At 36.6% G+C, this 27,461-nt stretch overlaps 5 protein-coding genes across 5 annotated transcripts; 2 read left to right on the forward strand and 3 right to left on the reverse strand.

Annotated features, from left to right (window-relative positions):
* Positions 1 to 2,284: 2,284 nt before the first annotated feature.
* On the forward strand, positions 2,285 to 4,319 carry LOC143459574 (uncharacterized). Its single transcript, XM_076956788.1, has 4 exons — positions 2,285 to 2,352; positions 2,573 to 2,674; positions 2,755 to 2,873; positions 3,324 to 4,319. Exons 1-4 carry the CDS (start codon positions 2,285 to 2,287, stop codon positions 3,341 to 3,343), a joined length of 309 nt encoding a protein of 102 aa, XP_076812903.1. The 3' UTR covers positions 3,344 to 4,319.
* Positions 4,320 to 9,099: 4,780 nt separating this feature from the next.
* On the forward strand, positions 9,100 to 13,911 carry LOC143459905 (uncharacterized). Its single transcript, XM_076957220.1, has 10 exons — positions 9,100 to 9,239; positions 10,960 to 11,014; positions 11,137 to 11,252; positions 11,612 to 11,707; positions 11,792 to 11,973; positions 12,081 to 12,182; positions 12,283 to 12,389; positions 12,505 to 12,630; positions 12,799 to 12,885; positions 12,974 to 13,911. The coding sequence occupies exons 3-10, from the start codon at positions 11,145 to 11,147 to the stop codon at positions 13,861 to 13,863; spliced, it is 1,698 nt and encodes a 565-aa protein (XP_076813335.1). The 5' UTR covers positions 9,100 to 9,239; positions 10,960 to 11,014; positions 11,137 to 11,144; the 3' UTR covers positions 13,864 to 13,911.
* A 4,330-nt stretch (positions 13,912 to 18,241) lies between these two features.
* LOC143460815 (lactadherin-like) lies at positions 18,242 to 20,377 on the reverse strand. Its single transcript, XM_076958449.1, has 5 exons — positions 20,109 to 20,377; positions 19,899 to 19,955; positions 19,625 to 19,790; positions 19,293 to 19,485; positions 18,242 to 19,145 (listed from the first exon to the last, which is right to left on the reverse strand). The coding sequence occupies exons 1-5, from the start codon at positions 20,347 to 20,349 to the stop codon at positions 19,008 to 19,010; spliced, it is 795 nt and encodes a 264-aa protein (XP_076814564.1). The 5' UTR covers positions 20,350 to 20,377; the 3' UTR covers positions 18,242 to 19,007.
* A 1,302-nt stretch (positions 20,378 to 21,679) lies between these two features.
* LOC143458572 (translation initiation factor eIF2 assembly protein-like) lies at positions 21,680 to 25,984 on the reverse strand. Its single transcript, XM_076955352.1, has 9 exons — positions 25,368 to 25,984; positions 25,030 to 25,195; positions 24,581 to 24,728; positions 24,388 to 24,503; positions 23,865 to 24,063; positions 23,633 to 23,661; positions 23,313 to 23,439; positions 22,881 to 23,023; positions 21,680 to 22,079 (listed from the first exon to the last, which is right to left on the reverse strand). The coding sequence occupies exons 1-9, from the start codon at positions 25,457 to 25,459 to the stop codon at positions 21,999 to 22,001; spliced, it is 1,101 nt and encodes a 366-aa protein (XP_076811467.1). The 5' UTR covers positions 25,460 to 25,984; the 3' UTR covers positions 21,680 to 21,998.
* On the reverse strand, positions 25,513 to 27,128 carry LOC143458574 (iron-sulfur cluster assembly factor IBA57, mitochondrial-like). The gene is made up of 2 exons (XM_076955353.1): positions 26,588 to 27,128; positions 25,513 to 26,497 (listed from the first exon to the last, which is right to left on the reverse strand). The coding sequence occupies exons 1-2, from the start codon at positions 27,024 to 27,026 to the stop codon at positions 26,019 to 26,021; spliced, it is 918 nt and encodes a 305-aa protein (XP_076811468.1). The 5' UTR covers positions 27,027 to 27,128; the 3' UTR covers positions 25,513 to 26,018.
* Between the last annotated feature and the right edge of the window lie 333 nt (positions 27,129 to 27,461).

A 27,461-nucleotide genomic window follows, 5' to 3' on the forward strand; every position in this document is an offset into this window, starting at 1 on the left:
CACAGAAGCAAACGTGCCTTATTCTGACCCACTTGATTAACCAGTATGTCAAAAACTTCATTTTCACAGTAAAATAGTGCAAAGAAAAAATAGAGTTGAGTACGTTGTTTCTGAGTTGAAAATGTCTTGTAATTAACGCTAGAGCGTGAGACGTAATAGGCCCCACATAGGCTAGCCTAGCTGGTTACGCAATCGGTAATTACCCATTTCGGTAACCGGCGGCTGGTGACATTTCAACTTCAAATGGCTACTACAGCAATTTTTACAAATTCCGATTTTATTTAGAACTTGCTACAACTCTCACCTCTCAGGCTTTCATGACTAACCAAAGAGATTTAAACACATGAGTAGAAACTTCTCTTTTGCGCATGACGTCATTTTTGTTTCTTTTATTCTCTTGGAGCATATTCTACTTTCGACACGGTCACGGTTCACTACATAACAATAAACATGCAGACGACGACAATGATTTTCAGATCTGTTTGCTGCTGGAAGAGATTAGTCTTATTATTACGGTGCAGTTGTTGGGATCCAACAGGTGTTAATTTTAATTGAAATTAATTAATGAAATCAGGTGATAGTTTTAGGTTCAGCAATTAACTTAGTTTCAGTTCCTTGAACTGATAATGCTGCTGTTTTGTATCAAGGCATGGATTAGCCTAGCCCAGGGATGGCGAACCTTTTTTAGTGCATGGGTCACAAAAGAGACCTTAATCCTTGAAAAAGCAAAAGTGGGTCATACATTAAAAACTTAGGCCTACTTGCAGGCATTAAATGTTTGCAGCTTACCAGACCACACTAATCCTGAACAGCCAAGAGGCATGCAGTCACTAAAGGGTACAAAAATGTAACATGATTTGCTAACAATCAAGAGCACAATAGCTTTATTACGTTATAAGCACCCAGTAACTTGCCGTGATACTGATAACGCACTACTACGGCTTTAGTTGTGTCAGACTGCTATATGGCAATTCGATACGGTACTAGCTTAAAATAGGTTGGGGCCTTATTACAAATATTTAGTGAAACATTTATTCTTTGCTTAAATATTTGTTTAAATTTCATTATTTTAAAAAAGACAAGTGGGTCACTTCGTGACCCGCGGGTCAGTGGTTCGCCATCCCTGGCCTAGCCTATACTTGAGTTGCGCGGGCAGATTTTTTCGTTCCCCACATTTAAGGTGAAAAATGAAATGAATGCATGAAAAATTTAGATAGACCGAGTCATATTGTATTGTTTCATCTGCGCATAAAATTACGCTCCACGCGCAGAATAAAAACTTTACAGATTAAGACTCATTAGTACAGGTCTTATGTTGCAGGTTTTGAGTTATTGAAATAAGCTAAATAGTCTGAAATAATGGCAAACTTGTGCTGTTTACCAATGTGTAACAACAGGTCACCTGCCGTGACTCTCTTTAAGATACCTTCGAGAAAATTTGTAAAAAAAGAGAAGGAAAGCTGGGCAGAAAGGTTGGAGTGTATCGTGCTGGCTTGCAGAAGCGACGAGCACATAAAAAATCTATTTGCTCGAGATGCTGTGAAAATGTATGAAGTGCATTTTGAAAGATCTGACATTGTTTTAAGTAAAATTTGTTTTACATACACTTACATGTAGTGTAGCTAGTGTATTGAGGAAAGATATGTAATGTAATGCCATGTCTAGCGTTTGATGCAGTGTTTGTTTTCCATGAGATGGTTTGATGCAGAACTTCATAAAATTTACTAGCGAGTGAGCACAGCATAACACTGCATCTGTAACAAGCTATTAGTGCAAACCTTCACTGTGGTTTCAGATTAATATATGTACGATTACAAGTATCAAAATTGAAAATGTTCATGTATGCACAAATAAGAGTTTTTTAGCAGAGGGTTCCCCTAAAGAATTATGTGAAGGAGCAGTACCCACTTTGTCTTTGCCTAAGCTGACTTTGGCACAGGTACATTCAAGAAAGCCGCCGAAGAAGCGTATCTTTGAAACAAAAATACATTTCAAATCTGTTGCGTCCTTGAAATCTGCTCGCTTGCCAGAAGGTTGGTAGAGGTCATTTGAAAACAAAAATGTTGTTTTTTCTTTTTATGATGGCTGTGATCAACCTAAATACTCAATTGGAGTATTATATGACATGTCATTAAGGATATGCTATTATGGCTGGAAAGCACCTCGCTCAAGTTGTATTTACTGCCTGGACATAACTACTCAAACACTACACGGCACCATAAAAGATATTGAATCGTTTTCAATATGTTCTGGATTGTATAATTCCGGAAGTGGCCTGCCACACATGACTACCAGATCTATGACACCATTCAGTTCTGAAAATGCACCAACAGTAAGGAAACTTGCATACAGGTGAAACTAGTTTTTCAATTGTGCCTATTGCATTTGTTACATAAAGAAATGGGGAAAGATATCACCCTGAGTTAATAAAGTAGGTTTAGGTCTCCTTGAGTACTAAACTACTGAAGTAATTGGTGTAAAGATATCAACATGTTTTAAGTTCAGTTGACCTCAATTTTTTGTTTATTTCGTAAAAGCGTGCTAAAATCAACCCTTGCAATTTTCTTTATAGGTTCTGTTTGAGTCTAGCTGCTAAAAGTAAAAATTCCTATGAAGAATTACGACAAAGTGGCATTTTACGACTACCAAGCTCACGCACCCTAAATGACTATCGGTAGCGTATGGGTTCAGTTCTCTGCAATTTGGCTACCTACGAGCAATTGTTTCACTTGCTCACTTTTGTACTGTTTTCAGAAACGTTTACTGCACTGCACCTGGCATTCAAGATAATGTTTTAGAAGAACTGAAATCCGAAAGTCTCAGTCTAGCATCACATGAACGATTTCTCGTTATATCAATCGATGAAATGAAAGGTGAAACTTTTCTTGGTATTTTTAACACTATTAATCACACTGTGTAAGATTCTTATTCATGCTTTTTTTGTTTACAGTGAAAGAAAATATTGTGTATAATGCAGCAACAGACCGAATAATAGGATTTGTTGATCTGGGTGTCGACAGACAATACAATAATGAAGCTCCTGCCACACATGCCCTACAATTTTATGGTAGGAGTATCCTTAGCAATTTTCCCCGGCCTATTGTCTTTTATGCCACCAAGAATACAAAGGCATTTCACTTGGTTAGCATGTTCTGGGAAGTGGTTGAATCCTTGGGCGGATGTGGTTTTACAGTCTTAGCACTTGTTGCTGATGGTGCATCCTGCAATCGAAAATTGTTCCAATTGCTCAACAATTCCAATTTGACCGTCCCCTATAAGTGCATTAATATTTATCAGCCAGAAATGCCTATTTATTTGATTAGTGACCCTCCACACTTGCTGAAGACAGCCTGTAACTGTGTGAGATCCAGCCGTCCAGGTGGAGCTAGAATGATGAAGTACAATCAACATTTCATTTTGTGGGAACATTTTTGCAAAGTTCCCTACCTATTTGAAAGTTCAGAGTTGAGAAGTTGCAAGTTGACTGATGGCCATTTTTCCCATAAGAGTTACGCAAAAATGCGGGTTTGCTATGCCGCACAATTGCTCTCTGGTGTAGCGGCTGTTTATTATAAATTGGCGAGAACGTACACTCTGGTTGACCGCCATACAGGACAAGCTCAACAGCAGTTGGCTAATTGATTAATAGGCATATCGTATCTTACATGAAGTTTGCTGCATCGTCTTCTGGGTCACAATCTATTTCAATAACTAACTTCAAATTGACATCCATTAGATCCCAACAACTGCACCACAATAACAAGATCTGAAATCAGACTTTCAGTAGCCTATTTTAATGACACAACACCTGCAACATAAGGCCTATGCTAATGAGTTTAGTTGCTAATTGCCTGGTCGAAGAGAAATGTGGGGAACGAAAAAATCTGCCCGCGCAACTCAAGTAGGCTAGGCTAATCCATGCCTTGATACAAAACAGCAGCATTATCAGTTCAAGGAACTGAAACTAAGTTAATTGCTGAACCTAAAACTATCACCTGATTTCATTAATTAATTTCAATTAAAATTAACACCTGTTGGATCCCAACAACTGCACCGTAATAATAAGACTAATCTCTTCCAGCAGCAAACAGATCTGAAAATCATTGTCGTCGTCTGCATGTTTATTGTTATGTAGTGAACCGTGACCGTGTCGAAAGTAGAATATGCTCCAAGAGAATAAAAGAAACAAAAATGACGTCATGCGCAAAAGAGAAGTTTCTACTCATGTGTTTCAATCTCTTTGGACTAACTTACAACGAAAAGATGAATTTCAAACAACATCCAATCACATACCTTTGAAACGACAAACTAATGGAGAACACATAAAATCGATAATAAATTTGAATAGTTTGAAAGGGTTCAAAATATTGGACACTAGAAGAGCAACGAGATTGCTGTGAGCTCTTGTGACGATTACGTCACGAATAACGAGTTGTTTTCGAGATGTTTGAAATTTAATTTAGAATCCTGTAATTCGGTTGTTTACCAGACTTGAGTTTTCCTTAATGACGTCAGATAAATTACCTTATGACAAAGATTATATTTCGCTTGTGCACTACTCGTGTGAAGTATTACACAAGGAACATATCCGTCATAAAGACCGCATATGCTGGCGGTAATTGTTTGAATATGAGCGAGGACGATTGATGGTTGGTGACTTGTTTTGCTTCTGTTTCGATTGATGAGTTCTCATTTCTCAAATTTGCGTGACTATGCTGTTAGTTGCTTGATCCTGTCTATACAAATTACTAACTTATAAAGTTCCCATTTTATTTATTATCAGACACGAAGGCTTTCACCTTCTGGCAAATCTTGCTGAATGTTACATCGCGCTCAGTAACACGTGAGACGGTAAAAGGGAAAAGGGAAAATCGTAAACATTACAACAGTATATATATGTGGCAAGCTAGTTCAAGCGAGGAAATTATCTGACGTCATTAAGGAGAACGCAAATTTGGTCAACAACTGAATTACGGGATTCTAAATTAAATTCCAAACATTTCAAAAACAACTCGTGAGTCGTGACGTAATCGTCACATAGCCTTCCTACCCAGAGTAAAGCTTGCCTGAAATGAAATTGAAGGCAACCTTTACTCGACAAAATTATGTCTTTGATGAAAATATTTATCACGGTCATTAAAACAAGAATTTAGTACAGTACAATGACAGAGTTCGGTAAATATAACAAATATCGATACACCGTTTCACTTGAAATACAAAACATGAGACATAAGCTTACAGAAGTGTCGCATTTCCTTGCGTGTCGAAGGTAAAAAAATGAGCGATCACGTCTGCGTGTGTCGTTCCGCGGCTGTAGCAAGCCTTGTTCGCGGTAGAGAGATGCAGTTTGTTGCGATGTCCAGTGGACTTTGTTTCTTGATGCGTAAAAAATATATACAATAGTTTGCTCATGCTCTTGGAGATGTATAACACGTTAGTTAGGCGATCAAAACTTCATCACATCAACCAGGTATCAATGCCATTAGTTCTGTTGCTTCCGAATTAGTCTGGTTGCTGATATTGTAGATGGAATGTCTTGAAAACTTCCTCGTTGACTAGCGTTCGTAGTTGGCTGATCTTGCTGTTGAAACTTGGTCATCAAAACTTCATAAATAGCTGGTGACATTCTTTCTCGCTCAATATGCAACTAACTCAGCAATTTCGAACTGTTCGGGGCACCAATTTATGACAAAAAATCATTCGTTGAATTGATAGATGTTTTCTTCTGGCTCAATGAGATGGTTGTCATTTCTTGAACGGTTTGATAATGCTGTTTGCTTCTTAAATTCTGTCTATATATATTGCTAAATTATAAAGTCTCATTTTATTTATTATAACACAAAGGCTTTTGCCTTTGGGCAAATCTTACTGAATGTTACATAGCGCTGTAGTAACCAGTGAAATCGATCACGTAAAAAGGAAAGATTGAAAACATTACATCAGTATTTATATGTGACACACCAGTTCAAGCGAGGAAATTATCTGACGTCATTAAGGAAAACTCAAGTCTGGTAAACACTGAATTCCAAGATCCCAAATTAAATTCCAAACATCTCAAAACAACTCGTGACTCGTGACGTAATCGTCACAACCTCGCTTGAACTGGTGTGCCATATATATATCGATGCAATTTTTACATCTTCCTTTTCATGTGATCGATTTCACTGGTTACTACAGCGCTATGTAACATTCAGTAAGCTTTGCCCGAAGGCAAAAGCCTTTGTGTTATAATAAATAAAATGGGAACTTTATAATTTAGTAATTTGTATAGACAGAATCAAGCAACTAACAGCATAGTCACGCAAATTTGAGAAATGAGAACTCATCCATCGAAGCAGAAGTAAAACAAGTTATCAACCATCTATCGTCCTCGCTCATATTCGAACAATTACCGCCAGCATATGCGGTCTTTATGGCAGATGAGTTTGTTGTGTAATACTTCACACAAGTAGTGCACAAACGAACTATAATATTTGTCATACTCTTTTCAGGTGTTCAGCATTTACAAACTAGTCACAATTGAGACACAAACAACGAGTCACCTACAAATGCTACGTGACCAAAGTCATGCAGTCCGTTGTCAAAGATAGGTTCCTTAGGTCAGGAGAATGTTTAAACAAAAAGTTAAATTTAGTTATTTAGAGTTTAATTAAAGTTATATTCAGATTAGAGAAAGTGAGATTCTTCTAGCCTAAAACGTTTGGGTTCAACGTTGTTGTTCAATGTTCAAATGTCATTCTTCGTTGACATCTCTTAAGACTCTCACATTTAAATTGTACGACACGAGTTTGCGCCCTGAATAACACAAAGACATCTATGGACTCGATGTCTTTTTGTTGAAACCGAGTTGAAAGGAAATCTTTCATTCCTTGCTAATTTGAAATAGCTCGAATTATCAACAAAAATCCGATAGATTGAGCAAGCTTTTTTCACATACAAGCTTTCTCAGGCTCGATTTCATTCACAATTGTATATCAAGTTTAGATGCACTTATTTTGAACAAAATGTTGTTGAAATCGCTTTTTACGCATACTTGAAATAGAACGAACTTGATTGTTTCTGTTATATATGGAAGCAATTTTATGTACGGTATATGTAACAGATGTATTAAGAAGCTTATTGTTAGATTGTTGCTGACTGTAAATAGCGCCAGTTGTGGCTAAACGCTACCCATAATGCCTCAGCTTGCTTGCCAATGTGCTAACATGCCAGTACGCATGCATTCCAGATTATGCGCCATACACGTGTGCTCACTTTTGACTTTCGTATTAAAATATGCTGTTAAAGGCCTCAAAGCCTGAGTCACTCAAAGCAGAACATTACAGTATATGTCAGACGAGAGTGGAAAAACTACATTCCTGGCTTTGGGCCAGAATGCACAATTGTGATCGATCAATATTTTGGCGGTTGCGTTTTACAAGCCATTCGCTGTTAAGTTTGCGAGGACGCCCAGTGTCTCGATACGGATTCAATAAAAATTCAGGGGTCGGCAACTTTTGTGCACAACGGACCGGTTTAAAACGGAAATTTTTTCACGAAATTGCCTTCAAAAAAACACAACTCTGAATACACGCAACCTCTTCGAACCTCAAACTATTGTGGCAGCCGTTACACATTATGATGCAGCAAATACGATCATTATCATGTCCGATAATCCTATAATCGCGGATTTCCAATACATTTTTGGTGACAAAATGCGACAAGGTTATTGCACTACAGACATGAAAAAGTAATGCAGCCCGGTAACGATCTTCTAATGGACCGGTACCCGGCCGGGGCCCGGTGGTTGCCGACCACTGCAATACATCGCATGTGATTTGAACTGGAATCTTACATTTACCATATCCTTTATATATGGCATTTTTTATGCCTTTCGTTTTATTTGATACAACTGGTTGTAGTAAATGGCTAAAGAGGTTGGTATTTCAAAAGTTTAACAAAACTTTTCGAGTTGCGTCATGGAGATCGGTTGACTGCTACCAGGATTCCACCACATGAAAACGGAAAAAGGCTTTGAATTTTTTGATCATACCTTCCCTGCACTTCGCGACTAGGTTAACAACAAACTATCGTAACGAAAATGATTAAAGGAGATCCATCAATTTAACTTGTGTTAATCAGTCGTGACTGCGCTACCGGAATGGTATCGACCGAAAATATCACCAACAGCCGCAAAATCATTGTAATTTTTAGGAGCGATATTTGGGAGACTTCTGTATGCTGGTGATTCCACTTTCATGGCAGCAATTGTCTTAAATACCTTATAAAATTATACCCTATATACAATTTTTCTTTAATGTTTTCAAAGCTGATCGTCCCAATATCATAATCACATTATTTATATGTTTTGTGTAGACTTGTTTTGAAACTTAACCAAAAGAGCACGTTTCCGCTTAAAACTTAAAAAAAGAAACTGACAATAATTATTTTGTAAATCGTGATGCTAGTCTACGTGAATGTACAACAGTTAGAATACAATTGCTTTACGATATGTGTCTTGGTCTAGTCTAGTCACTACATAAGCTGTTACGCAATTTTTTATGAAGCACGTATCTGAAATCGAAGCTTAAATTTCATTCACAAAACTCAGCTTCATAAGGAGGCGCAAGAAATAACAAACTTTCTATAAGTTATGAAGAAACGCGTTTTTACAACCAAGCTGCAAAGTCAATTGCTGTCGGTTGTCAAATGTTTGGTTTCCATAAAGCAATACATCCCTCCCATTGATGAAAGTTATATGACTATATCCAAATAAATTGTTGTTCTGTGGAATATTTTTTGATTTTGCAATAGGGTGGGCGCGAGTGTTTTGGCATCGTCAAATGGAGGCGCGTCTCTAAACGTTTAAGAACCTCTGTTAAAGCTCTCAGGACTTTGCTACTTTTCCCCGATCATTGATGTTGTGAGCGGATTTCTCGTCTTACCGTCCCATGACAGCTTACTTTTCGCTCCCTACAGTCAAGGATCACTAGTGAACGGTACGAACAACAACAGAAAAAATAACCAGTACATTTGTATAACAATTTTGACATCTCAAAACGTTTGATGAAAAATTTCATTTTTAACTCATAATTGTTTTTCTATTTAATAACAAACAAATACGATGACTATGGTCTGTCGTCACAAAGCAAAGTTCAGTGTGAAACTAGCAAGAAAAAAAGATGTTATACTCTGGTTATTCCTACTGTCTGTTGGAAGTCAAAAGGAAAACTCTGTGGAAGTTCATTTCGTCCACTAAGGTAAGGCATATATAATAATATTTTAAGGTTATAATGCGTTTGTTCTGATCAATATAGGTGGTATTATCAAATAATTTAATGCATACCTAGTAAGGATACAAACAAGACATGGAAAAGTTGGTAGTCCTACCGTTCCAGTAACTATGCATAGCATGGTAGGGTAGTAACTTGCCGTTACACTGTATTATAATTAGGGCCATTTTTATATGACCTTAAAAAATCAATAATATGACTTTATTTTTTGGAAAATATGACTTTATATGACTTTATGTGAAAATCGTGTATTTTTACATGCGAACAACGTCACTCACAGAACTAAAGAGTAAAACATACGCAACATAACAGCAATACACATCCATTTCTATTTTAAACCACTGTTGTAGTACAGTTTCATGTAGTTTGGAATGTTAGAGTCTTTGAAGTTACGATTTGGACGTAAAAATGACTTTAGTAATGAAAATGAGCGCTCCACAGACGCTGATGTGGGTTGACACTTCTGCAGTTTTGCATAAAGCGCTGGTGAAATGTCTTGTCTTTGTAGCTCCATAATTTGTTTCACATCGTTTTTGTCCAATCGCTTCTTAATGTAATTTTTGAGCTCAAGCGGATCTTTTCCGAAATCAAGGGCATTTAGATCAGCATGGGCCTCTTTGATGGTGTACGTACAACTTTCCATTTTGAGTACAGTATTAAGTTTGAAATATTGTTGTAGTTGAGGCATATTTCTGTTAACTGACTAGTCAACTTTGGATCGTTGACTGAATTTTTGACGCTCTTTACAATAACTCCTTAACCTTCCCATGCATTGTATATATTTAACTGTTATATTGTTCAGTTTGCTACTAGTTGTACTGTATTTGTATATAACTAGACCAAGGTTGAGCTTTTTAGCTTGCCTACCCACTGACTGAACTTCACATGACGTCCCACTTCAATGCACAGAAGTAGAACAGATTGTGTTGCAATACAATGCAATGTGTGACTGTGACCCCATAATGCAATTTGTGACCTCATAAAATATAGGTCTGTGACTGTAAGTGTTATGTTCAATCAGAAATTGCCTTACTTTCTTAGTGCTTCATACTTCTTCTTACTTTATAACTCAAAAATATGACTATATAACTTAAAAAGCTGATTTATGACCTAACCAGGTAAATATGACTTTATATGACTTCATAACTTTTTTAATATACCTCATAGGGATGCGCTTTGATGCGGATGCGCGGATAAAGTTGATTTTACGACTTACTGATGCATAGAAAAAAATATGACTTGAATGACTTTAAATGGCCCTAATTATAATAATGGTAACCGTTACAATGCTGTATTCTGATGATAACCATAGCTGTTACAATCCATGTTAAATTCTAGTTTACTTACTTTCCTTTGCGAATTTTCATTATCAGTATAACGTTAATTGCTAGTCATGTACGCCTAAACCTTGATCTCGTTCATTGGAAAAATTCTTGTCATTAGGGCTTATTTGCGTTGTCTATTGAGTCACACTTGCATCAATAAACGCGAAATAAAACGAAACTTTATGTCGTATGTTGCACATACCAACCAAGATCCGTGATTAACTTCATATGATAATGATTATCATACCATTGTTGTTACAGTATGGTTTTATTATTACTTTAGCAGTTACTGGTATAACATTTACTGCATAACCTGTGGCTTACAAACTAGTTACCGGTCAACGTGTTGATTTCGATTTCAGATTACATTTTCGATAACGGTTTGAAGTTTTATTTGCTGTTACTATTGATAGTCAGGTAAGCATATTCCGTCTTACAGGTGATTATCGTCTTACCGGTGTAGCCTACACTTTTAATAAATTCCGTCCTTGCAATACCTTCACAACAATCAACAAAATACAAACCGTTTTCTATCTCAGGTTTAAATATGGTGACTTGTGGAAGCAAATCTGCTATTTTACCTGTTTCATTGCCAACTGAATCGAAGCCATTTGTTCGGAGGAACGGTTGGCATGCGCCTCGACACCATTATCAGGTAGCAGTACTCTGACTTTTCAGATTTTGTTACAAATTTACGGCTAATTTTGCACGGGAAATTTTTTTATAAAAAGCTATACAAAGCGCGTTTAATAAAACTTCTGTAGTACTTGTGTGTAAATTGTAAATTACTGCAAGTACATGTGGCCAAACTTACATAGTAAACTTTTCACGGTAACTACTCGATAAGTTTTTGGAGGCTTGAAACCCAACGTTTTACATAAAACTGAGTGCGCTCGAGTAGAGTAAGTTAAGCATAACTTGAAATAAAACTGATAGTTTAGCGTACCATTGAATATGAATTTTGTAAGACCGAGATTTTGAAAACCTTGGTACCGGTAACTGGTTTGTTTACAGGTCCTCGCCTGGTTTATCATAATCCTTTTCGCTGGAATATTTTTTGGTATCGAAGTGCCAGCTATGCCTAGTGTCTGGCAACTGCTAGCGTACGCTGTAAGTATAGATATAGTAACCAAACATTTCTGGTAGTTATATAAACAAAACCACAAAGTTTAGTTTAATCGATTTCACCCGCAGATTATTTCACCGCTGTACCTGGCCTTGGTCACAATAATAATCATTGCCACCACAAGTGATCCGGCAGATGACCATGTTATTGGACACATATATCAGCCCTTAAGAATATTTAGGAAATTCGACCGCTCTGCAAGACCACATGTAATCGTGGATCATATTTGCTGGCTGTGCGAAGTGCCCGTGTAAGTGAAACGTTATTGTCTTAGATTGATTTCAATAATTTATACAATTTGTACAACCTTTCTCAACGATCGTGCAACAATTTCCTAACAAGATCAACAATTTTTAGTGGAAACAAAAGCAAGCATTGCGGCTCTTGTAACAAGTGTGTTGAAAACTTTGATCACCACTGCCGATGGTTGAATAACTGTGTTGGAGGAAAAAACTATCGGTGAAGTTAATTATGACTAATTTCAGATATACTTACGATGCTTTTCTCGTAATATTCGACTGTTTTGCGCCAGTGCTAACACCTTTGTGTTTTTTTTTAGTTACTTCATCGGTGTAGTCGTTTGTGCGCTATGCGGCCTTAGTGCGATGGGCGTTTTCTCAAGTTTTGTGTTTGTGAACGCCATCAACTTCGAACACCTGAATCAGAGTAGGTGTTAAAACAGTTTCATTTTCATTCATGCAACGCATGCAATATGGATAGTGCATCGGCACATTCACCCACGAATAGAGAAATGTTTTCCAAAATTTTCCCTTTTATGTAGATGTTTGGTGGAAAAACTCATCAGTCCCATGGTTGGTGTTTGAAGTAGTTTTAGGAATAAAGCTGGTCCTCATGTTGGTCGGCCTGCTCCTATGGGGACACTTGCTATGTAGTCACATACATCTGTGTAAGTGTTTTAAATGAGGTATTTTATTACGTGTAGTAGATGTGACAGTCGCGAACTAAATGATACATTTAGTAGCTACAATTGCAACCAAATAGTACCTCACATCTGAAATAGGCCTTTTTAAAGTTATGCTGTACGTAGTAGATTGCAAGTTGTGTTATATTTTAGACTACATCGGCATGTCCTCATACGAGTACATGATTTGGAAGCGGACGAGGGATGAAACCACATCTGTTCAATCCCTCGAAACATCGGGTACATATTGAATTGAAACTATACAAATGTAAAATGTCTGAGCGTAATTTCACATAAAATTTACAATTTGCAAATGTGTTGATTTCAGGTCCAGATTTCCAGCTGGTGGAGGAGACACAAACTGCTTCTCCACCTCCCAGAAGCCCTTCCATCACTTCTGGGCGACTGGACACTAGTTCACCTCTGGCAGACCAGGGTATAGCAGTGGCGTTGCATCAGTTGTCGAACGTGGCAATTACGGAGGCATTATCAAGCTTTTCTAATTATTTATACGATGATAATGCCTCCGTTTCTGACTTGGTGGAGGACGCAATATTTGTTGCGGCTTCTGACCTTTTGCCGACAGTAGCTCCGTCGATAAGTTCGCTACATGTCTCGCCATCGGTTGCTGAGCATCCGGTGGAGGTAAAGGGTTCAGAGCCTGCAGATTTCGGCCCTTTCATTCCAAACGTCAATCTAAGATTGGCAAAGAGTTTCGACGATCTTTCTCGGCAATCTGTGTTGGGAGAGTTCGCTCATTCCTCGTCGCGTTCTAAATCCCTTTCGGATATTGCCTATATGAGCGGCGGTTGTTTGCAACCACTGCAAGCAAGAACCGCTGTATACGTTGACGTTTGGGAGGAAGAACGTACCGAGGCAATGAGTGTTGTGGACACTCTCAACGCACATCGTCAAGAGAGTGACTCGACGCTTTCGGATATTGCTGGCGGATCCACCAATTCACCACTGACCGAGGTGACTGGCTACACCCAGGTGAAGGACCTGATCCGTCTTCCAGTGACCAGTCTTAAACCGGCCTCGCCCAACCATGGGACAAATGAATTAAGCCAGCACATACATGGGGATGGTCCCAAATCTATCTCCATTAATATGGAAGACATAGAAACTAAGAAAAGAAAAACGAAATCTATATTTGATCGTTTAAGGATGACACTTCTTAAAAAAAGAGGCAAAGTTCATCCGATCGCGGACGTGTGAAGCAAGTATATCGCCAAACTTAGTTTATGATTGCACTCTACGTTGTTTTATCGTCTTTTGTGATTAAACTTTTTATGCTGAAAAATCATGTGCTGTTTTAAACTATAGCCTATATAGTTTATAAGTAGATGGGCCCTGGGAGTAAATCTGATTCCCTTTGAAATGATGAAAGTAAGCGGCTTTTACTACAATTAGTGACTCAGCATATTCGTTAATACCTGCTGTACTATTTGTCCTTGAATACTGCTCATAATCTTTAGGTCTTGCAAGAGGGAAATTGTGTTGCATCGGGTCCCAATTGTCAAGCTGGATTAGCATTTGCTTGATATATTTATAAACTTTTTCTTTAAAACAATAAAAAAATTCCTTGACATCACATCAGTTGGTAAATGTTTTGGATGGGTTACCGAACCCAAACAAGGTCACCCTTTTTATCCCGTCATTGCCTTCGTAAGACTGCTTACGTACTATTTTTTATATTTGTCATTATAGTTGACAACACCCAACTATACATGTTGCCGCTAACATACCGGAAAAATTTGTCTGTTCAAATCTTTTCTTTCCAATTTTTTTTAAACCTAACTTTATTGTTATAATATAGTAACATAACCTAATCTTAAAATTTCTTACAGTCTAAATTCCAATCAAAGCCTAATAAAATCAACTTTTTGTAAACCAATTCCCCTTCCGCCTATATTTCACTATGGGCTGCGTGACCTATACTAAATATAGCCTAGTATACTTTCGGTGAAAAAGCCACTAACAAGCAAAAACGTGATCTAGCTTGCATTTCTCAAATGTTACTTAATCCATAATGGCTAAACTCAAGCTCCAAATTATGATTATGCCTATATCAAGTAAGTACAATAGCATTTCTTGACGTATGACTCTCACACATATTATAGTTACGGAATATACCGTACATAAAGTAGGATTGGTAGAGTTTTCTACTCAATACTCTGAATACTGCACTGTCTATTGTAAAATACTGCTATTATAAGTTCGCACTTGTCACCTAAGTTCGAATAAACTGATCCGATTCATTGTGCAAACTTAACCGGGATGTTATTTCAGAACAGTTTTCAAAAAGGCGAAACTAGGAGTAGGTCTTCTTTCGAATGATGAAAAAAGCTTTACCAAGCTTGCCGGCCTAAATCGGTTTGAAGTAATTCGAGGACTCTTTCGTCATTCATTCTTTCGCAGTGTGAATAGTAAAGAGATCTATCTATATTCTATTAACCTACAGTATATGTATACTGCACTGTACAGTTTTTTTGGTTTCATTTGCGTCGGAACTAAAAGTTAACTGATTGATTACGATAAGTTAAATATAAACACAGTTTTATAGACAAATACATGTTAACTTTTTATTTTTCAATTTGACTTTTGTCTTAAATAATATTTGACTGTTGTTCAACATTGCCGAAGTTGTAATGAAATTTCTTTATAGAAACAGCTATAGGCTATTCGGTAATACATTTATCACACTTTTTACAGAATCAAATCAATAAAACACATTCGTATATATACAGTAGCTACATCCATAAGTTTTTTCAAGTATACATTATCCTATCTGCAAAACAAATACACTATAAATTTTATAAGCTTAGCCAGAAATTATTAAAATTGGGGCAAAATTAACGCAATAAAAAATTTTAACAGAGCTTTTATTGGTCAAAGTATATATTTTCGCTTCTATTACTTCACGGTATTAATTTCTCTGAGAAAAGCATTTAGTTAATTACAACGTTCAGCCGAAGGAAGGTAAAATTAAGCAAGACTTGCATGCTAAATGTTTTACGAAAATCTTCCAGGTTATGAATTGCACGTTTAAAACAGGCAAATTAGAAGACAGAAGGTGGTCGATTTTGTAAATCATTAATAGTGTATGTGAGTACATTTGCGTAACGGGAATACCCATTTCCTTTTAGCTTCATCTTCTCTTGCTTAAACTATCCCTTTCCTTTCAGTACGTGTCGTTATACAGTATTATGAAACTACAGAGATTCTGCAAACATTGCGCAATAACTAGCAAACGTGTCGCAACCTAATAATTTCCGACGATTTTTTAGTAGACTTCACAGGTAACATGCAAGTGTACATATAGTTATAGTAAAGTTAATTATTCCAAGCGGTGTGACCAATAATCACGTCACCGATTTTAGCGTACGATCTCCATGCATGCTCATCAGTACAATATGACATCCAAGCAAAGTAATCTTTGATGTCATCATCCGGAAACGCTTCCAATATTAATTCAACGCATTGATACAAGTTGGATACTTCACCATCGACAATGGTAAGAAGACCATACACACATGTCAACGTTTGTTCTGGTTTTAATGGACTAGTTTCTACTGCAAAATGGATTTTCTTTATCTGGTGAGTTTTGTTGATATTTTGCAGTGTTTTTAAAAGTGCAACGTTTTTTTCATCGAAGCTTTTCGCGCGAAGGGTAAACGCCGTTTGACCGCCGCATACTGCAGGAAACGGCTTGTCGCATCTCACTTGTTTCAGAACATCTTCCACTCCAGTAAAGTTTCCTTTTATGGTAGCTCTGGCTTCGACCCAAATCGATTTTTGAGTTTCTCCATCTACCAACTTTTCAACAAATCCTTTAATTAAGTTGCTGTGCGAAGGATATACAGAAATCTTCCAAACAATTCCCTCCATTGAACTTTTGTTAAGTGAATAGAGGAATATATTTCCATTTTCAAGTAACTTTTTTTACTCGGTAGAACAGCTGTGAAAAAATGTACTCTATCGATATTTTCCTGAGACATTTCTTACGGTAGGTCTTTTGAAAAAAACTTTGCTTGCTCTTCAAAAAACAGTTTAATCTTTGCTTGCTATAGGTAAATAATCACTGCAATACGCGTTTGAGAGTAATGGGCCGAAAAAATATGCAAGGCTCCTAAATATATGCTATCACAGGGAAATCTAAAAGCGGGGAAATCCCGAAAGGTGTCCCAAGCAATTGCTGTCTGAACCTGATCAAAGCTGTCCAGTGCTGCCCTTGACAAGTTGCGTCATGTGCTTGTCAGCTATTCTCTTTGGAATTGTTGTATTCAACTGAACTAATTTTTAAAAGTATGCTGGCCTACGCAGACAAAATTTCACGTTCGATGTTTTTTTGCCGTTACTGATAAAACTTACTGAAATGTTGTAACATAGTAACCTAAACCAAACCTAAATCTACCTTCTACGAATCTAACTTAACTATCTATGTTTAACTACGATTTAGCCCTATAGCTATGATTAAAATCAACATAATGCATAACCTTTCTTTTAACCTTACCGCCTATTCTTAATAATGGGCCATTTTACCTACTTAAGGTGAAATGTCACTTTCTTAAAATTAATGTTAAAGCGACATCCTGGGATCAATTTTGAAAACACAGTTGATGTACATATTATATATGTTGAGATATCAAATGGCATTACATTTCTTCATAATTAAATACAAAAAACGGTGATTGAAATGCCCTTACTCTTAGTCCTTTATAATATGTCTTAGTCTCAGTTGCGTTATGTGGGTCAACAATAGTGGATTCGACGTAAAGTGTACACATACACATTCACTGCAGTAATTTTCTTGTCTTTGCGGTTGACTTCTGTAATGACAAAATGGTCTTATGCCCCAAGCGTTACCGCTATTGCGGCCAACCGATTGCAGAGTACGATCTTCAAATGTCCTCGTCAGCACAATATGATATCCAAGTAAAGCAATCTTCGATGCCATCATACCGAAAGGCTTCCAACGGCAATTTAACGTATTGGTACGAGTTGGACACTTCATCACTGCCAATGGTAAGAAGACCGTACACACACTTTGGAGTAGGTTCTTCGGTTCGGTTTCTATCATAAAGTTGACTCCGTTTATCTTGTGTTCTCTTTAATGTTTTTCAGTGTTTTCAAAGATGCTGCGTTTCTTTGATCGAGGCCTTTCACCAATAAGATAAATGCCATTTGGCTGCCCCATACTGAAGAAAAGAAATTGTCCTCACTAGGCTCTTTGCTTAAGATATTTTTCACTACATTAAACTTTCCGTTTATGAAGTCTTTGGCATTGAACAACGTTGATTTTTCAGGTGTCCCATCTACCAACTTTTCAATAAATCTTTCAATGAAGTTGCTGTTCGTGGGATATACAGAAATATTCCAAAGAATTCCATGCATTGAACACTTGTTAAGTAAAACAAAAAAAGTTATTTCCAGACCTTAGTGACTTTCTTTCCATAGGTAAAACAGTTGTGAAAACGTGTACTTTCTCCATTGCAGTTTCTTGAAAACATGCCATTTTCTACCCCTTGAGAGGTAGCCTACACATTAATGATGTCAAAACAATAAACGTCCAATTACAAACCTCAAGTGGTATTTTTTGTCTCGGGAAAAATCATACAAGTGCTCACAATCCACCGAAGTACAATAACCAACAGTATCAAGCCAGATACAATAAATTTAATTAATCGATCAAGAATGTGGTGGTCGTTAGTGCGTTACACGTAGTTCATTACCTTTCTATAGTATATGTCTTATATAGTTTACGTTGTTTTTATTGCAAACCATTTCAAAACAAAACTTTTATAAATGACCAAAAGCACATAGCCTACGTCTACAAGGAAGTGATTACATTGATCATTTGGTATATTTAGAAATGATTCAACGCAACAAAATAAATCAAAATACTAAAATTCTATGAAATTTACTGGGACAAGCGAAATTTTTGATTTTAATAGATAGGCTTTGAAAATATGACTTATGGTGATAATATAATTACTAAGTAAATGATATGATGTTTTTCAACTTAAATTTGTCGCATGTCGCATGTCCATGTCGCAGCGTATAGAACATTTCTAGTTAACTTTATAACGTCATTAGCTATCTGTAGATAGGCTATAGCCTACCAATAAAGCCAAGTAAATTAGAAATTCATTCACAACATAAAATAGGTAAAGGGTGTTAGGAAGAACGCAAAATTTACCATGTGTTTTTGGTTTGCAGAAAAGCATATTTAGGCCTACACTTTTAACCGTATATATGCGGTAGTGTACTCGTATAAGGCAATATACAACGACATTTATTCACAAGTAGGCCTATACGAAGATGCAGAAGCATGAAATCGTTTTGGTTATAATCCTAAATTAACATGTCAAGTACTCGAGACGCAGTGCGATGTAATTGTTCCAGGTCTGCACGATGATTCGAAAATATCTAGCCACGACCGGAGACGAGAAGTAGTTTGTCACGTGACTACTATGATCATGATTGCCTTGAAAGACCTGGCAAAAATGGAAAGTACAACAGGTCAGAAAACCAAATAACCAAATTATATTTGATGTCGCCACATATGAAATTAATCACAAAACTCTCTTAGCAGAAAAACAACAAACAACATAGCAAATGCCATAGGCCTATAGATTATATACCAAATCACTTCCATTTTGAGTCTGGATCACTTGAAAGTGGTCTGTGTTATTGCCATAAGCCACTTTGTAGCTTGTCACCCAATAAGCTAGGTCAGGTCTTCCGGGAGTTGCAGGTCTTCCTTGGGTCACAACCCCAGTGATCAAAGTCGGTCGTCTTAAATCAACTTGTACCCAATGGGCTGGACTCGCTGTTCTAGAAACGTAATTGCACCAATTACCATCACCTGCGGTCGTGTAGTTTACCAACAACCCTTTTATGTGATTGAACGTGTATTCTCTCTATTGCCACTGTCATGCTCTTAGGTAAGCGGCGAGCAAGAGCACTAGGCTACCTTGGTTCCCAAGCTCCAACATGTGAATTGGGACAGTTTAAGCATCCTTGTATGGCGTTGTCCAGTCGCGCTAATTTTACGTGATAAGCTGCAGAGTATATGGAGGAGGCTGTCATGTCACTGTCTTGTACTTTTCCGCTTTTCAGTCCAACCGAACAGTATTCAACTTCAAAAATAATTTGGCTGCGATTAAAGAACATGAACTGCAATGTTACTTTATCATAGCCTATACGTCAAATTTCATATTTTAGCGTCGCCAATACCGAACCGATACCTTTGTCGAAATTGCTGAAGAATGTTCTGAATTTTGAAGACACGCCACTCACACTTACTGCAACAGATAATAATAGATAAAAGGAATTAACCAAATGTTGTCCTGTTTCATCTATTTCATCACCAGCATATTATGGTGTTATTCATAGTTGCTGTAGTACAGTTTAGTCTACAACTCTCACTAACCGTAGCTGACAACCTAACGCTTTACCTCTGAGATCGTCAATCTCCTGCTGTAATTTCGCCAGTTTGTTTTCAGGACAAGCGCAATGACCAAGCTCCCCTTTAGCACCTTTTGGTCCAGGAGGGCCTCTTTTACCTTGAGAGGTATCCATTGATACAGAGGGATGCGTTGGTCGACGAAGGGACAAACAAATTTCATCATCTTGCGATCTTGCAGGGTAACTCGCAAACCACACCACAGCAACAAGTGCAGCGCAAAACCTGACCATTATTTCAAGCAACTTTTTGGTTTGTCTTAGCGCTGAGAAAAACAGTAGGCTATATTATAATATTCCTGCTATTTGATCAATGTTTAGCAGTCTACAATTTCCAACAAAGTTTCAGTTGCTTTGCTGCGTAACCCACGTGTAGGTTTCAAAGTTGTGAGTCGGGCTTGGCTTTTCGGGTCGGGTTCGGATTTAAGTTTGTGAAAAATTCGGGCCCGAATTCTTGCTTACACTTTGCCACGTTTGCGTCGTAATTTCATTTTCTTTACACGAATATATGTAAAACGTCGAGCAGGGTGCTAAAATCCTCTCGCAGAAAACGTTAAAAAGATGACAGTCGAAGGATATGACATCAAAAGACGACTTTGTTTTATTCAGTAAATCTAACTTTCAGGCTTCACATAAATTTTCGGGTTCGGAATAAAATATAATCCCATTACTACTGGTCTGCTAGGATTGTAATCGGTCATAATTATGGTATGTATAATATATGACCGGTATAAATAATTATATGACCGGTGTGTATTTAAATAGAGTTGGAAGGAATAACCAAGTTTTGAAGCAAATCGAAGTAATTTTACGTAGATCACATTTCAAAGCATTATCACAAAACAAAATGTTCAATGCATACATTTTGTACAGTACATTTGACTATGGTGACTATCTTTTTAAAGAATTCAATAATTTAACAAAGAATACTACAATTAGTCCTAGATCAAACATTTTTGTAAGATTAAGGATTAACTAACATCTTACGTATTTTGAAAGTCTTTGCAAAAGCAGTATCCTTAATTTTGCAAGGCAAAACTTTTTATTATTGTTTAGCTGTTTGCAAATTCTAATTTTCCAATGCTTCGGGTGCGGCGCTTTTAGATCTAAATTATATAGCTCTACACTACATGAACACCTCGTCTCTTTTTTTAAGATAAAATATCATGATGCAGCTCATTTATTTTAAAACTTTGGAGCATTATTCACAGCATAATTTAGGTGGTTTGCAAAGTTCCTGGTATTACTCATAACTTTTAGTAGGCTGCTGCAGAATACCAGCAATAACAATCCCTTCGAATCATTGCTTGACAACACCATGTACCAGCCAACTATTAATTTAAGCGCGAAAAGTTTGCCAAAATAAATGCCTTGTTAATTTGTTTCATCCGCGATTACTAGCTCGATTTGCTACACAAGGCAATAGTCTAGAAAACGGTTCCACGTCAACTTAACTTCAGTTGATCGACAGCTAGCAAAATTTCTTTGAATGTTAAGCTTATCAGACTATTACCTTTAGAAAATAACTCGGACATTTTTAAGCTCAGCAATGTTTGATAAGCGGCAAATTGGATGTAAGTTTATTTAAAAACACAATTCATAAAATAAGTTCACGCAAGTTTAGATATAAACGTGATAAAAGTATTGTTATTGTTTTTGCAATATACCACAAAAGCATCATCAAAAGTCATTCCATGCACACTTGCTACGTGATAACTGCAACGCTGGTTTATCCAAACTGCTCGCTGGACGATGATTCGCACCGAAAAAAAAATAACAGAATTTTCAACAAAACTTGTAAAATATGCCATCTCCGCAGGTAGCAAATCATTGAAAGTTCGCCGTTCCTTGCGCATTCTATCAAGAACGCAGTTAATCCACAGTCAAGGTTTTGAGGTATCAGGTAATCTCCATTGTTGGTCTGAATCATCGTCAGAAGATGACTGCTGGTCATTCTGCGTTTTCTGGGAATATTGGGACATGTTAAGAACAGAAGAACAATGTAAATATACAGTCGAATCCGCTTAATTCGGACACCGGATAACCCGGACAACCGCTTTATTCGGCCAAAATGCTCGGGAACGGAGCAAAAGTAAAAATTGAACGTAAAAAACTCCTGTTAATTCGGACAATTCTCCGCTTAATTCGGACACAGGTTCGCAATTCCATCGTTAGGTTATGGCACAATAAACAGTACTTCGTTCGTTTTAAGACAAGATTCAATTGCATTATGAGTGATTATGGTGAAACAATGACGATCCATGCAGTAACAATTGACAATGAACTCATATAACGCCGTGCCAGCTTCATAGTCGCTTTTACTTCGGTACAATTGCGTCCATCTTGTAGGACAAAATTGTACAGAAAAGTTTAGCACAAAAAGTGAAATTGCTCACTAAAGTAAACGAAGACGTTTTATGCGATCAGTGCCAGTTACTGCAGTATAGCGCAGCTGCAATTCATTTTTTACGCAACACTACAGTATTTTAAATGCGTTTTTTGCCTTTATGCATGACCATGAAACAAACAATTGATTTTCCGCTTAATTCGGACAAAGCCGTTTCTCCGCTTAATTCGGCCAAAAGTGAGCGGAACCAAAGTGTCCGAATTAAGCGGAGTCGACTGTATATGAAAGTAATCTTTTTGCACGTATTAGTTACAAAACTACCCCCACCAACAAAACTACATGCAACACATGTTACAACATGACCTAGATTAAGACCGCCGTAGTTTTATAGATTTCGGGTATTTGTTGACCGACTCACCATCCTCAGAAAATCAACGAATTTCGTAGCATCTGCCCCGGTGCTCAAATGCACAAAATCAACTGGCATCCTATAACTTAAAAATTCACTTGGTTGAAGCGTTGATGTTGAACTTGCAAAACGGAACTGCCCATTAGTGTCACCTGTGCCACCAAAGAAACGGTTAGACAAAGAGGGACATGAACAACGTATTGTGTTCTTTGAACTTATAACATAATGCAGTAAAATACAACGCAATTTGAATATGTTTCTTCATCATTTTGGCTTGTGTTCGATGCTATGTATACAATTAATACTTTTAACGCGTCAAACCTAATATCCCTTTGGAAGCAATAAAAATTTGGAACCATACAAAAAGCAAACAAGCATTTTTGCAATAATTAAGTTCATCAGACAATAATTTTAACAGTTGTTTCCAATGGTATTATGTACCAGCAAATTTAAAGTCGACACTGTCTTCGCAGCTATTAAGTTTTCCATCCTGCAGCTCATTCCATGTAAACAACAGGGCATCCGTCATTTCACCAAACGGATTGAAATCGATTATCCAATATTCACCCTAGACAAAAGGGAAATAATCAAAAAACACAAAATGGTGCATTTCAACAGGGTGTTTAAGGTTTTCGAAATGTGGACGAATGAAAATTCCACATAGTTGAAATTACTAGAATGCATATACCAGCCTTCATGCAAAAATGTTTTATTGACAGTGTGTATTAGATCAAAGTTTACTATACTTGTTGCTTACTTACATTCCGTTTTTTGTATAGATCAATAACATCTGAAAAAAACAAACAAACACAGTTTACTTCATTAAGTTAAATAGAATTGTTTCTGCAATGCCTTCATCTATTTAAATCATGCTGAGCAGTCGTTGTAAACTTGTAAGTTTATACGAATACTATAGCGTAGACAAAATTTCATTTCCTAAAAGTATGTATACAATATACATGGATGGTCTAAACTAGGTGAAATTGTTCTTACAATTTTGACTGGAAAATTTCTCTGCGACAACTTGCTCAATAAAATTGCAAAGTTCAACAGCAAGTTGTTCTTTCTCTCTGTCGATGTAATCATAATATTGTTTGTGATCTCTTTGGCTTATTCCTAACAATTTCTTGTTTTTGATAAAGCATCTGAATTCCATTCCAGGGAAAAGGTTAGCCCATTTGCGCAAAACAAGCTAGAAAAGAAAATGAGCAAATACTAACACCGAAACATTATTAAAGTAACATAAGATTCACATTACAGTTATGCAATGATAAATACAATACTTTATTATAACATGCAGATATTGATGTGTTACTAATAAAAACATATTTGCAACATTTCAAACACATATTATAATACAAAATATGTTGTACTAAGCTTTTCCAGCAAAAGTAAATCGTAAAAATGATACAACACACAACAAAACACAGCATTGGATATTGATTGTATTAATTGATCACAATTCATTGAATAGTATGGGTTAAAACTTTTTAAAGTAGAAAAATATATTGAATACCTCTTGTTTTATATCGGAAACACCACCAGAAGATGATTGATTATCACACAGTTTAAATGCAGATGTCAAGTCATGTGAAATAAAGTCAGAACTTTTCAGCAGTAGAATGACTTCACCTGCAACTTTCTAATGAGAGTAACTCATATTATTACTATACCTTATATAGCAATAGATTTGTTCAAAAAGCACAAACCAGGTGAACAGCACTTCAATGAATTGTTGTTTATCCAGATTGCATCCTTGGGGGAACTCCACCCCATCTTTGGGAAAACTGACCCACCCAAGTTCGCAATTGCTTCAGTTATTTGGGAAATAAGTTTCGAAAATTCTGGAGAGCCTGACTACACAATTAAATTTTTTGCAATTAATATTTACATTGCACACTTTCAAGAGATGGAGTGATGAACAAAAATTAAGTTGAAAGAAAATACTTTTGTATTATTTATGCTAGATTTTTATGTAGCCCTTATTGAAATGCATCGGTAAGTTCTGCCTGTTATTATAGTTCTTTTCTATTTCCATAAACGCTGCAACCCTATGGCTTGACAGCACGCATACTTTCATTGTCAATACCGATGCTGATTTCATATTCTGATACAATTAGTGGTATGATTTGTACGCACATCATAAAACAATACACACATTTTCAGTTTCTTTTTCATCTTCCCAAACATCTTCTTCTTGTTCTTCCTCCTCAGAGCTGTTTCCTTTCCAAAGATTTATGTTTACTTGCACACCTCGTGGGAGCATTAAGGTGCCAAGTTCTTGCAGGTAGGACACAAAGTCATTTTCTAGTGGAATCACCACACTGAAAATATAGTGATAACGCATGTGATGTCTGTGACTATAAACATATATATTGTATATTCTACCCCAACAAATTTACTAGAAAAAGCCTATAAATTAACATCATTAAAGAAAATCAAGTAGTAAAGTCTAGTAACGTAGCATGTTTGCACTGCATATAATACACACCATACCTTTTGATAGTGTACTGCTTGAAAATAGGATACCAATTGGAAAACCTGCAGTTCAACACATCTTGCTTTTTCATGGAGTGAGCTGTAAACATGGAACTGTAAAACCGTTATTTCTTATTAAACAGCATATAATGCTGAATGACGATTCTGCAACAAAGGTAGTCGCATGATGTTTTTAAGTAATACAAATATAATTAACGTACTGATGTACATGTAATACGTAACCAAATTTATACAATATACAGATTTTGATAAGAACAGATGATTTTTTAATGAGAAAACCAACTGCTGCAATAGATTTGAGAGACTTAACAAAACATTTAACTTTAGATAAGATGCGTAAAAGAAATGATTTATGTTGCATCAAGCATACATTTGAAACGTAGAATCTGTTATAAGATATTTTACCAAAACCAGAAACGGAACTACCAGACAGCAAGATATGTGCTTTAAACCTAAATGTGACTGGGCAAATCCTAAAAGCAATGATTGGTTGGGCTGCTGTATATTGCTACAAAGTAGACGGTCTGCTTGAGCTAATTCAATTGTAAATAAAAAATAGCTAATTCAATTATAAATATCTAGATAAGGTTAGTGTTCCTTCTTTCTTTGTCCAAAAAAGTTTCTTTTAGAGAAAAGAAAGATAATAATTTACTCCAAAGGTGGCCACCAAGCTGTTTTGCCAGGAACAACAGTTGCACCATTAATTGTGTTAAGAACTTTGCACTGACTGTCAAGTCTAATTAATGCTAGTCCAACAGTTCCACAGAGCGTTGCAAGAACTTTGCCAACAGATTTCCCTTTTGAGTCAAACAATTTCGTATCCTTACTAAGGTCTTTGTGGTTTAAGATACTAAATGGCATTAAACGCTTTCTAATTACACCTGTATAATGTGTTCTTGCAGTGAGCTCTTGTCCAATATAACAACCCTTGTTAAAGCTTATGCCATTCATAAATTCAATATTTGCTTCAAGTGGAAAACACCTTCCTGGAGGCAAATCGGTTGATCCCTCTGGTATGCCCAGTTTATAACGCAACATGTGATAACCATCCGGTTCACCAAGTAAATCATCTGTACAAGGCTGAGAGGTTGCGATAACTCTCCACCCAAGCCAAGTGAGACGTGGATCTGGTGAAATTTGTACAACTTTATCTCTGTGAAGTAAAATACTTGGATCTGATGCAAGATGTTGACTTTGTATTTTATCATCATCAATACCTTTCAACCTTGAGTCCAGATGCACTTGATAAAGTTTATAGTCCTGTTTTGGTGAAAAGCTTACTTTTTTTCGGAGCTTATATGCTTTTAGAGCTTTTAAAATGCTTTCAGTGTCTTCTGATTGACATTCCAGCAAAATTTCAGACCCTGTTGTACTCATTGAGCGATATAACAAAACATCGTGAAGAACTCTTCCATTCCTATTGAGCATCATTGCATACATACTTTTTTGCTTAGCGAGCAATGTTACATCATTCGTTAAAAGACCTTGAAGGAACTCAATCGATTGTTGGCCATCTATCTGAATGATTGCCCGATGGTTTAATGGTGTAACAAGTTTGAAATTTTCTTGTTTAATGGACAATGACTGTCTAAGTGTCTTATGTGCAGACAAAAATAAATTGTTCTTTAGTAAGCAAAAATTTACAAGTTTTGTCATACTTGGCTACTTGCAATTTAAAAAACACTGCTATATAATTTCTACAAACTAATAATAGACAGGTGGCAGTTCAAAACCATTCTACAAAAAAAACAAAAATATTTATTTTAGGTAAGTAAGTACAAAAAGAAGATACTAACTATCATGCTTATGGCAACGGAAATACTCTAAGTATGCAAAATTATTGAATATTTAATGTGCAATTTAGAATTGTGTAGAACAGCGCAGCAGACTAGGCCTATAGCCTACGGTCCACGTTCGTGTGATGTCCTGGAAAGTAAGTCAGTTTTTGTTTATTTATTACAAATTTGTTAATTAATTGATTAATCTCCTGCCAAACTCTTCACTATAGTGTGTATATATATAGCGGACTAGTATACAAGTGCGCCGTATACAGACTTCTTTTTTTTTTTTTTTTTTTTTTTTTGCGTATTT

This window comes from Clavelina lepadiformis, chromosome 5 (genome assembly GCF_947623445.1).
Source record: "Clavelina lepadiformis chromosome 5, kaClaLepa1.1, whole genome shotgun sequence".
Taxonomy (NCBI): domain Eukaryota; kingdom Metazoa; phylum Chordata; class Ascidiacea; order Aplousobranchia; family Clavelinidae; genus Clavelina; species Clavelina lepadiformis.

Excerpts from the sequence above, each read along its gene's own strand:
- LOC143458574 (XM_076955353.1), bottom strand. The coding sequence starts at position 27,026 with ATGACAAAACTTGTAAATTTTTGCTTACTAAAGAACAATTTATTTTTG. Across the intron at positions 26,498-26,587 it reads TCTGGACTCAAGGTTGAAAG|ATCCACGTCTCACTTGGCTT; the intron begins GTATTGATGATG and ends AAATTTCACCAG.
- LOC143460815 (XM_076958449.1), bottom strand. The coding sequence starts at position 20,349 with ATGGTCAGGTTTTGCGCTGCACTTGTTGCTGTGGTGTGGTTTGCGAGT. Across the intron at positions 19,956-20,108 it reads GGAGATTGACGATCTCAGAG|TAAGTGTGAGTGGCGTGTCT; the intron begins GTAAAGCGTTAG and ends TATCTGTTGCAG. Across the intron at positions 19,486-19,624 it reads GTTGGAGCTTGGGAACCAAG|AACAGCGAGTCCAGCCCATT; the intron begins GTAGCCTAGTGC and ends TTACGTTTCTAG.
- LOC143459905 (XM_076957220.1), top strand. The coding sequence starts at position 11,145 with ATGGTGACTTGTGGAAGCAAATCTGCTATTTTACCTGTTTCATTGCCA. Across the intron at positions 11,974-12,080 it reads TGGCTGTGCGAAGTGCCCGT|TGGAAACAAAAGCAAGCATT; the intron begins GTAAGTGAAACG and ends AACAATTTTTAG. Across the intron at positions 12,886-12,973 it reads TCAATCCCTCGAAACATCGG|GTCCAGATTTCCAGCTGGTG; the intron begins GTACATATTGAA and ends TGTTGATTTCAG.
- LOC143458572 (XM_076955352.1), bottom strand. The coding sequence starts at position 25,459 with ATGTTTACAGCTCACTCCATGAAAAAGCAAGATGTGTTGAACTGCAGG. Across the intron at positions 25,196-25,367 it reads AAGCAGTACACTATCAAAAG|TGTGGTGATTCCACTAGAAA; the intron begins GTATGGTGTGTA and ends CTATATTTTCAG. Across the intron at positions 24,064-24,387 it reads TTTCCGATATAAAACAAGAG|CTTGTTTTGCGCAAATGGGC; the intron begins GTATTCAATATA and ends TTTCTTTTCTAG.
- LOC143459574 (XM_076956788.1), top strand. The coding sequence starts at position 2,285 with ATGACTACCAGATCTATGACACCATTCAGTTCTGAAAATGCACCAACA. Across the intron at positions 2,353-2,572 it reads GTAAGGAAACTTGCATACAG|GTTCTGTTTGAGTCTAGCTG; the intron begins GTGAAACTAGTT and ends TTTTCTTTATAG. Across the intron at positions 2,675-2,754 it reads CGCACCCTAAATGACTATCG|AAACGTTTACTGCACTGCAC; the intron begins GTAGCGTATGGG and ends TACTGTTTTCAG.